This window comes from Erithacus rubecula, assembly GCF_903797595.1.
Source record: "Erithacus rubecula genome assembly, chromosome: 18".
NCBI lineage: Eukaryota > Metazoa > Chordata > Aves > Passeriformes > Muscicapidae > Erithacus > Erithacus rubecula.
In genome coordinates, this window is record NC_136670.1 from 7,751,644 (window position 1) to 7,761,984 (window position 10,341).

The 10,341-nt window shown below is 55.4% G+C and overlaps 1 protein-coding gene across 1 annotated transcript; it reads left to right on the top strand.

Annotated features, from left to right (window-relative positions):
- The first annotated feature begins 2,601 nt into the window (after positions 1–2,601).
- Positions 2,602–9,770, top strand: PSMF1 (proteasome inhibitor subunit 1). Its single transcript, XM_079321481.1, has 7 exons — positions 2,602–2,781; positions 3,825–3,977; positions 4,510–4,592; positions 5,195–5,371; positions 6,540–6,593; positions 8,417–8,575; positions 8,700–9,770. The coding sequence occupies exons 1-7, from the start codon at positions 2,653–2,655 to the stop codon at positions 8,749–8,751; spliced, it is 807 nt and encodes a 268-aa protein (XP_079177607.1). The 5' UTR covers positions 2,602–2,652; the 3' UTR covers positions 8,752–9,770.
- Positions 9,771–10,341: the final 571 nt, after the last annotated feature.

The following is a 10,341-nucleotide window of genomic DNA, read 5'->3' on the forward strand; positions in this document are numbered from 1 at the left end:
GCGGTTGGGAAATCTGTTTCCTCTTCTGCTCGTTACGACACCACAGTGGGCGCATGCAATGGGAGCAGTGAGGCAGTGGGAAAGTATGAAGGTCAGGGGAGACTGCGGTCGGTGTGACGGAGGTGACCCCGGCTGATGCAGCCTTTTACCTGCTCCAAGCACAGCTGTGCAGCTGGGACAGCTCCAGCTACTGCCTCCCCTGGGACATCCTCCCTATCCTGCTCTGTCAGGGAGCAGATCTTTGCAGATCACGTTCCTGGGTAAAAGAGGGAGGAAAATGGCCAAGGGCAGCTTCCCTGGTGCAAGAGCTGGGTGTGATCGTTGTGAACACGTGCGAGGCGTCAGGGCACTGGCTGCTCTGAGGGCTTCACTTAGCTCTCACAGCATCACTCCTGCTCCCAGCAAGGCTCCAGCAGTCACTAAAAGGACATGGCTGCTCCAACGAGGACACCAGCATGCTGGGCAGCTGCCCTGATGCACTCGCCTTGCAGCAAACTGTGCCAGCTCTGCAATCCTCATCACCTCGTTAGTGACTTGGCTGTTGATTCTAGCCTGAGCTGGGCTCTCCGTACCTCCCACACAGTTTGCAGGCCCCTTACTCACATTAGGGGGCTGCTTTCATGTGGTCAGTGGTTTTCATCATCAATGAGCCACAGAGTGAGTGAAGCACGGGAGCACAGGAAGGAGACAACAGGGAGTCAGGCAATGTGGTCCAGCATGGCACCGTGGGTGCTGGAATAATGGCTTTGATGTAGTGGCAGCCAGCCCCGGGGCCATGGGCTCAGGTATGGCAGGGGTCTGGCTCCCAGGAGAGTCCCATGGTGAGGGGATGCATCCTCCTTTCCTCCCTGCCGTGCCCGTGGAGGGGCTGATCAGGCCAAGGCACCAAAAGTCACTTCTCAAAAGTGGTCCAGGGCAGGTGAAGCAACACAGTGTGGGAAAATAGAGGATGAACCTGGAGATGAGGCCACAGGAGGACAAGCTGAGGGCTGGATGGGAGCATGTAATGAGGGGTGAGAGGGTGTGGAGTGGATGGTGGGTGAACAGGGATGGCAGCAATTTGGATGGGAAACAGAAAGCTTGGCAAGCACTCAGCAGAGTTTCAGTGTGATCCTCTGAGACACCAACAGCTTCTGAGGCCACCAATCCCAAATAGCCCATGCTCCTACACCTGCAGGAAACTGTGCAGCAGCTCTGCAGGAAGAATAGCAGCAGTGGGATATAGGATTCCAGAGGATTCTGGAGGGACACCTATGATTTCAAGCTCTGCCTCAGAAGTGGGCATTCAAATGGAGCCACTGGGAGGCTCGTGGCCCACCCAGGGCTGGGCTGTGCTGGGAAAGTGAAATGTGGATGCTGTTAAAGCCTGAAACCGCGGCTGCTGCCTGGGAGTGAGCCGAGCCATGGGGTGGAAATGCTGCTGCTGCTGCTCTGAATCACATCTCAGCAATGGAGAAGCTCTGGCTGAGGCATTTCCTGCTGTTCCCAACTCATCCCCATCCGACGCCTCTCTCATGGAACTCCTGTGCTGAAATCCCAGCCCTGTGGAAAATCCACAGCAGCTTTCCTGGTGAATTCAGCTGTCTTCCCTGAAGAAAGGAGTGGCAGAGTATGGCAGGAGGTGTGGTGTCTTTTGGTGGTGATTCCCATGGGACCTGCCAGGCTGTGGTCGGTTGTTCAGCCTCAGTGACTTCTTGAGAGGGAAATGGAAAGAGCGAGCACTGCGAGTTAATTAATTGACACATAATGAAGTCAAGATGAGCATCCCCCAAGGAGCTGAAGCTCAGATTAGGAAAACAGCAGATGATGGTGTTCCCTGGCTTTGTCCCGAGGCCCAGCCTCCTGCCAGCCACACTGAGGACACTGGCTCTGGCCCAGGGGCAAGCAAAGAAAGGCCCTGAATGCTTTTCAATGGCAATTTCATCAGAATTCAGGTGTTAAAAGCACCCAGTTAAAAGTAACCCAGACAATGGAATTATGGAAGGGATTAAATAAACCTATCAATGGCTGTTTGGTGCTTTGGTCTCTTTGGGTTCAGCATGAAGGCTTTCTATGGCAGCACAAGCACAGACTCAAATGCTTTTCTGATGACAAGAAAGAGCCAGGGAAGGAGGCTCAGAGTGACTAACCTGGAGGTTGCTGTATGGTGCTGGCAGACAATGTTCACAGGATCATGAAATCCTTTAGGTTAGAAAAGCCACTTAAATCACTGAGTTGTCCCACCACTAGTCCTTCTAGTGAATAAATTTCCCCTAATATCCTAAGTAAGCCTTCCCCGGCATAACTTTAGGGGGTTTCTTCCTGTCCTGTCCCTGTTCCCAGGGAGCAGAGCCCGTCCCCAACCTGCACCCTCCTGTCTGGGAGCTGCAGAGAGAGAGAAGGGCCCCCTGAGCCTCCTTTTCTCCAGGCTGAGTCCCCCTTCTCTCCTGCTGCTCCAGCCCCTTTCCCAGCTCCATTCCATTCTCTGGACACGCTTGAGCCCCTCAATGTCCTTCTTGTCCTGGGGGCGCCGAAACCGGCCCCAGACCCCGAGGAGCCTCAGCAGCACCGAGCACGACACACCGGCAGCAGCGGCTCGGGCCCCGCGCAGCGGACGGGGGCCCTCTAGCGAGGGGCGGTGCGGGCCCGGCTCCGCCCCGGCTCCGCGCAGCCATGGCCGGCTTGGAGCCGCTCTACGCCTGGGCCAGGCCCGCCATCTCCCGTCCGCAGGACGCTCTGGTCTGCGGCATCCACTGGGAGTTGATTGGGCATGGCTACCGCTGCCTGGGTACCGGCGACCAGGTACGGGCCGAGCCGCGCTGCGCCGCCGCGGAGGCCTGCTAGGCCGCGGTGAAGCCTCGGCCTTTCCTAGCGCCGCTCGCCGGCGCCCTGCGGCCGAGCCGGGCGACCGCTGCCGGAGCCCGGGGGAACCGGGCGGCGCCGGCGGTATTGGGGGCACCCGGGCTTGTGCGGGGTCCGAGCGGCCTCAGGACTGCTGTGGAGGTCGGAGCGGGCGGCTGCGGGGCTGGGGGTGTCCCGCTGTTGGGATAATGGCGATGCTGAGAGGATCCCGCTACTGGGGACGCCGAGGGCCCTGATACGGGGGTTATTCTGTGGGATGTCGCAGGACGGGAGGTCCTGATGCCGGTGTGATCAGTATGACTCCGAGAAGAGAGTTAGTATAGTGCTTAGTGGAGCTTGGTGGTGAGGCAGAGCTCTGTAATAAAACGGAGGTGTGCAGTCCAGTGCTGAGGAGGAAATATACTGGGGCAATAGCGGAGGGTGGGGCAGTCTAGTTCTGGACGCAGTGCTAAGATGGAGTTCCAGTGAATTGGGATCCTGATAGGTGTTGGGAGAGTGCCTGATGTGGTGTTGGGGGGTAGTGGGGGTGCAGGGCCCTGTCACAGCAGAGGACTCTCCCCAGTACTGTAGAAGGGGACAGTGTGGGGCAGGGCTCCCCAGAAGCACTGATACGGGGCTAGGACAGACATGATGACAGCCTTCCCCCATGCCCCAGACAGCTGTATCACGCTGGGGAGGTGAAAGGTGTCTGGCAGGGAAGAGCATTGTCTCCTAGTCGAGGTATTTGTGACCTCCTCCTGCTCAGTAGAGTGGCTGTGTCCTCCTCTTCCAGTGCAGGGATGCTGTGGGAGGCTGGCAAGCAGGACCAGCCTGTAGGAAATACAGTCCTGCTTGTGCTATCAAAATCTGGAAGGCATTGAGGGATCCCTTCCCAGAGACCTCAGTTCCTTCCTGGATCTCCCTGTGCAGCCAAGACCCCCAGCCCTAGGAGATCATGCTGGGCTCCTGGGCAGGGTCTCAGCAGCCCATCTGTTCCATTGCAGCCGGGTCCTAATGAAAGGAAGTCAGAACTGCTACCTGCTGGCTGGGAAGCCAACAAGGAGGTGTATACACTGCGCTACAAGTCCAAGGATGATGCCCAGGAGCTGCTGCTGAAGGCCATCATGGTGGAGGACAGTATGATCCTCAATGTCATGGTGAGCACCCACATGGCCCCGTGGGTTTGGGGTCTCCTTTGGCTGAAAAGAACACCAGGAGCAATTTCTTACATGTTGGCTTTTGCTTGTTCTGCCTGCAAGTGGTGTTTGTCCCTCAGGATGGGGCAGACACAGAGGGTGTTTTTGTGCAGATGTGGCCCACATGAAGCTGGTCAAGCCCTGGCTGTGTCAGGGCAGTGGGACAGTTGGCCTTGAACACTGCAGCACAGGAGCTGCCCTACCTCTGTCCCTTCCCCAGCTCAGAATTTCTCTGCAGCCCCCAACAAGCAGCTGTTCCAGCTGGCTTTGTTTAGTGTTTCACACTCTGCAGCCTGAACTGGGGAGAGAGAGCAGGGAAAATCTTGCTGTACACTGGGGTTTGCTTCTGGGGATTCAGGCACAGCACAGGGACATGGTGAGAAGCAGATGAGCCCCATTCCTTGTATCACAGGCCTGGGGCTGTTGTAGCTTCTCTGTCCCTCATTCCCAGCTCTGCCAGGCTGCTCACTCTGCTTTACCTGTGTTTTTCCAGGATCGCAGCTCTCAGAAGGTGGCAGATGTGACCTTGGCAGTGGCCAGCTACATCAACCCAGAGCACCTGGATGATTTCCACAAGTAATCTCAGTTTCCTAGTATTTTCTGCAGGAGCAAATGTCCTGCTGGCATGGAGAGGAGGGCAGAAATCAGATTGGGAGGAGCTAGAGGACTTACTCACCAGTACAAAAGCAAGCCAGCCCTGAAATGCAGCCAGAATTCTGTTCTCTGCACTGGCATGAGAGTACAGTGGGATTGTGGGTTGGAGCCCAGGGGAGGGCCACCCCATGTGGGAACAGGCCAGGCTAGCACATTTATTTCCAGAGCATTGAGCTGGGTGTACACTGCCCAGCACAGTGACAGCTGTGTGACAATGTGGAGTGTGACAGCTTCAGCCACATCCACGGGATCATGTGCTTTCCTCCAGTGAAAACTGGTTGGGTTGGAGCAGAAGGGAGTGGCTGGGTGGCACCTTGTCCATATGAAATGGGGTAAAGACTGTGGTGCCCCTGTGTGCCATTACCCCTTCCTGTCCCCTCTGTGCTGCCAGTGGGGCACATGTTTTGTGCCAGGGACACTTTGGGCTTGTGTGTCCCCTCCCTGTGCCTGTTGCAGCCAGTCCAGCACCCATGTCCTGGTGCCATGGCCACCCCACCCCACTGCCTTCCCTCTCCTTGCTGCAGGGTGTTCAAGAACACTGAGGAATTGAGGACAAGAATCACTTCAGGCATCATTGCTCCCCTCGGGGCCCCTGCAGGAATGGCCAGAAAGGAGCCTGAGTTCAAAGAGGACACGCACTGGGATGAGAACCCGCTCCGGCTCCCTCCCCGGCAGCCAGTGGGCACAAGGGCCCCATCCAGGTGAGTAAAGACAGTCTGGCTTCTGAGAGCCCCCTGGTAGAGGGGATGTGGCCCTGGCACAACTCCCCAAACTACACATCAGGTCCTCATCTCATCCATGTGTCTTGGGGAGTGAAAAGAATCCAGACTTTCCCCAGCTGGATCAGCCTGGGCGTTTGGGTTTGATTTGATTGCTGGAGAAGGAGGGGCTTTTCTGGAGCTGTGTGTTGAACTGACCGACCCAGGAGGGAACAGGCAGGATCTGGGGCTGAGAGATGAGGTGTAGGGTGAAGGATAGTGTCCCTACTCCTGCTTCTGAGGGACCATCGGGGCTGGCAGAGCAAGGACACCAGTGGGAAGGACAGTACCATTGTGTGGCTGAGCAGCTTTCAGGAGGGACACCAGAGGTGCACCTAGACAGGGTGGGGTGCAAGACTTCCTCTTCATGTTCTCCTGATCCCACTTTGCCCTTGAAACCATTGCTGGCAGTGCTGGGTAGAGGGGACACATGGCACTTGCTTTGCCATCCCTTCCAGGCGGGTTCTCTCCTCTCGCACACACACTGTGATCTGCTTTGGCTGGAAGTCAAGAGACACTGCAGTACTCTTCCATCTCTTGGGGACCAGCTGTGTATGTCTGGCTTGTGTGTCACCTCACTGCTGTCTGCTGCCACTTAGGGTGCAAGAGACACCATAGAGAGGCCTGGGAAGACAGGCTGGAGCTGTGCTCTGAAACTGTGTTACTGGCATGGGTTATTGACAGGGAGATGTGCCAGCTGGCTGCAGGCCCACCACCCCACTGTCCCCACTCTCCTAGAAGTGGGACTGTGCCTCTGGCTGGGACATGCTGGAGAGCCTGGCCTAGCCCAGCACTGCTTAGGGATCCCCTGACATGGAAACTCCTGGTATACATGGACAGCTCCTGCTCCAAGCAGTGGGAACAACAGGGGAACCACAGAGGCAAAGAGCAGGGCTCCCTTTATCTCAGCAAGCTGCTGCCACACGTCAGTGTCCTCATCCAACAACCCTGGAGCAGGGAATGCTCCCAAAGGCAGCCCCCTCATGCAGGGTCTCACAGATCCCAGTGCCCTCCAGGTGCTGCACTGTTTGCCATGGGAGAGCACCCATGGGCACAACTCCACTCAGCTTCTCTGCTCTTCCTGAACATTTTGCTGTGTCCTGTGTTTCAGGCCTTCCCCCTTGAGTCCCTTTGCTGTTGGTGGAGAAGACCTGGACCCTTTTGGGTGAGTATGGCTCTTAGAACACACTCTGCTCTGCCTTTGGGGGATGTGGGGTGGTTGGAGACCACTGGAACAGTATCCAGCCAAGTGTCTCTGAGTGGGGGCAGTTGCTCAGTGCAAATTGTGAGGGACCAATTGACAGTTGCTAAAGCTCAATATGGTTCTAATATCGTAATAAGATCCCGTCTCTTGCATAGATGATAGGTTGCAATCTGTGTCTGTTTAATAATCAGCTTGTATTCATTTAACACACAGTAATTCCTGCAGTAAATCAAAGCTGAATACGTCGTTAAGTGAATGTAAGCCTCTAATTTAAACCGTTACCAGCTGCTGTGTCTCCAGCCCAGCAGTCTGCAGAAGGGGAGGCTGAAAGCCGAGTTCACAGATTCTCAAGTCCTGTTTCAAGCCTCCCGGCTGTGTGAGGCACTTGAAGAAAGCCTGGGCAGAGGCTGGGCTGTCTGGGAGAGTGAGCTTCACAGATACATCCTAGATATCTGGTTTGGTCAGGCAAGGAGAACCTGTCATCTTCCGCTCCAGTTAAAAGCACACAGTCAGACAATAACCAGCTTGTGGTGTCGTTGTGGAGTGTCCTGCAGCCCAGAGGAAACTCCTCTTTGGAACCACTCTCCTGTGGGGATGGCATTTTTTCCCCTCTTGCAAGACTTGTTTCTCCATGGGCTTGGCTAGAAAAGGGACAGCTAAAAATGTCTCTGCTCAGCTGGAAAGAGAGGCCTGGAGCTGGGGGAACTGGAAGGAAACCTGATTGCACCAGAAGAGGGGATTCATTTTGGGGGAGGGTGTCCCTGTTTCTCTTGCTGCCTCCAGCCCTTCATCAGAGATTTCTATGTAAATGACAAAAAAAGATGGTAAATGGAAGCAGATTTGTGTGCTGACACCTGCCAGTACTGGGGCTGGCGACCCAGACTCCCAGGAATATGCTCATGGGACCTGGCTGTCCCGGGGCACTTTGGGCAGCTGTTCTGGCCTAATGGAACTCATTAGCACGGTTGTTAATGACTTGTATGATGGCAGCAGTGTCCGGAGGCTGCAGCCGCATTTGCACAAAGCCAGCCATGAGGAATGGCACTCGCAGCGTGGGGCAGCTCCGAGGAGCCGCCGTGGTCAGCAAATGACTTCCAGGCAGTTCTTTGGAAAGGCTTGTGGGAGCCCAGCCGGCTCTTGCAACACTGCGCAGGGCAGGACGGGAAACAGGGATGGAACGTGGGCCTGCAGTGAGGGCCAGCAGGTCTGGTGCTTCTTGAGGGAACAGTCAGCACCTCTGCTGTGGAAACAGGTTGGCAGAGCTGGGGCTGTTCAGCCTGGAGAAAAGGAGGCTTCAGGGACACATTAGAGCCCCTTACAGTTCCCTGAGGGGCTCCAGGAGAGCTGGAGAGGGACTTTAGACAAGGGCCTGAAGGGACAGAACAAAGGGGAATGGTTTCCCACTGACAGCAGGCCAAATTAGATTGGATATTGGGAAGAAATTATTTCCTGTGAGGATGATGAGACCCCATACCTTTGGTTGTCCAGAGAAGTTGTGGCTGCCCCATCACTGGAAGTGTTCAAGATGAACAGTGGAAGATGTCCCTGCCTGTGGCAGGGAGTTGGAATGAAATGAATTTTGAAGTCCCTTCTTACTCAAGACAATTCTGGGATACTCTTCAGGGCTGTCTGTCTTTCTGCCATGGGCTGTCTCACTGGCTCATCCTGGGAGCTTTCCTTCCCACATGCCATATGTCAGGTTAACCCCATGTTCCCATGCTCAGCATTTCTTCAGTTCTCTCCATTGCCAGTCTCATCTCCTTTTCTGCCTTTTCTCTCTCCAGAGGTCGGAGTGGTGGAATGATTGTGGATCCTCTCCACTCTGGTGTCCCACAGCCCCGCATTGACCCATCATCAGGCATCCCAGGCCGCCTTCCCCCAGGAGCTGTTCCACCAGGCGCCAGATTTGACCCCTTTGGCCCCTTAGGAATTGGGCGACCTGGGTAGGTCCTTGGCCATGCTGGTATTCCAGCCTGCTTCCAGTCTGCCACTGGATCCCAGCTCATCCCTGTTGCTGCAGGCCTGAGCTCTCACTTCTGTTTGACTCTGCTCTGAATTTCTTTCCAGGCCAGATCCTGACCACCTTCCTCCTCCAGGCTACGATGACATGTTCATGTGAGGAGTCTCCATGTGGCTGCTCATGAACTAGTCTGGGAAACAGGGGCACTTTGCCTCTTCACTCCTCGTCTGATGGACGTGATCTTTCCAGCAGCATTTTCCTTCTCTTCATTTTGGGCCACATTCCCATGTGTCCCATCAGCTATAAAGGCTTCCCTGTTTGCAGAATGGAAGAGGAGGCAGTAGTAGGTCATTTCTTTCTCTGCTCCTCTGAAGGTATCCAGCCATTTGCACCCAGCAAGGTGGGAGCGTGGGGTGCTGCGCTCTGGGAACAGCCTGGGTGCTGTGGGATCTCTCCTCTGCTTCTCTGGGGTGGCAGAGCTTGCTGCTGGGGTCCCAAAAGTGGTGGGTGTGAGGAGGGAGCTGGCTTCTTGCTGCTCTGCAGGAAACCACAGCAACCTCCTGAAGGAGACAGCTGGAGCGGTCTCCCCACAGAGGGTTTTTCTCTTGCTCTGTATCTGAGCAAGGCACTGATTGAAGGGCTGGAAAGGCCAGCCCACAGGGTCTCCATGGACAGACCCCCAGCAGCAGCTTGGATTACAGCTGTGCCTGCTGGCTTTGAAGAACAGCACCAGAAAAGCCTTTGATGTGGATGAGAAGAGACATAGATTGAATTCCTGGCTCACCTTGCCCCCTCTCTTCCCTGAAGCTGTGGTGTTTTTCATTCCTGGGGTTGCCTGTGAAGCCCTGCAGGCAGTGTGGCAAGGGGTGCCCACTGGGCACTGCATAGATCTGAAGTAAGAGGGAGGGAATTTTGCAAAAGAGGTTTCTCAAACATGTTTTCCTACTACTAATCTTGTTGTGTGTGGTTCTGCATGGCTGGCTTGGGGAGAATGGGTGAGATCTACATGGCTTATGCTTCTGAGCTCTCTAGATGCCTCCCTTCCTCACAGATTCCCCAGGTCAGCTGATTTTGGGCCTGCAGCTCATCTCTCCTGTCAGGGGCTCACACTGTGTTTCTTCTCATGGTTTGATGTCTTGGAAGAATGTTCATGAGACTGAAATAAAAACCTGACAACAGTGTTGTGCTGGTGCTTACTGAGGTGGCCGCTCTGTTCTCTGCTGTGCAAAGGGAACCCCCAGAGCCCTTCCCGAGAGGATCCACACTGGGAACGTGCTTTGTACCTTCCCCTGAGCAGCAGCACTTTTCAAAGACAATGTAACTGTATTAGGAAAATGAAGTGGAGAACAGCCCAGCCCTGCTCCTGCAGTAATTGCCTCTCCGGGGCATTGAGTGCTGTTGGAACACTGCATGCAGCTGCGTTGGCAGAAATGAAAAGGGGGAAGGGATTCCCCCCATCTATCTCTTTTCCCAAAAGGCTTTTTCCTTTGAAAACCTCTTTGCCTACGAATGCAGTTAATAAAGCTGTGTTATGGTGTGTGCCACCCTGGGCCCTGCACATGTGGGAGCAGGGAAGACCAGCTGGAGAAATGTGTGCTGGGAGCAGTTGGAGCATCCCCTGCATCTCCCCGTGGCTCCTGCAGGACCCCCATTCATGGAGGGGCTGGTTCCGAGCCCAGACCCACTGCACTCCCCAGAGGTTTTTCAGGGTATCAGCTGCAGACCCACGGGTGGGCTGTGGGCAAAGCC

Bases quoted from the DNA above. Each gene is read 5' to 3' on its own strand.
- PSMF1 (XM_079321481.1), top strand. From the start codon at position 2,653: ATGGCCGGCTTGGAGCCGCTCTACGCCTGGGCCAGGCCCGCCATCTCC. The intron at 2,782-3,824 runs GTACGGGCCGAG...GTTCCATTGCAG, and splicing joins GCCTGGGTACCGGCGACCAG to CCGGGTCCTAATGAAAGGAA. The intron at 5,372-6,539 runs GTGAGTAAAGAC...CCTGTGTTTCAG, and splicing joins GGCACAAGGGCCCCATCCAG to GCCTTCCCCCTTGAGTCCCT.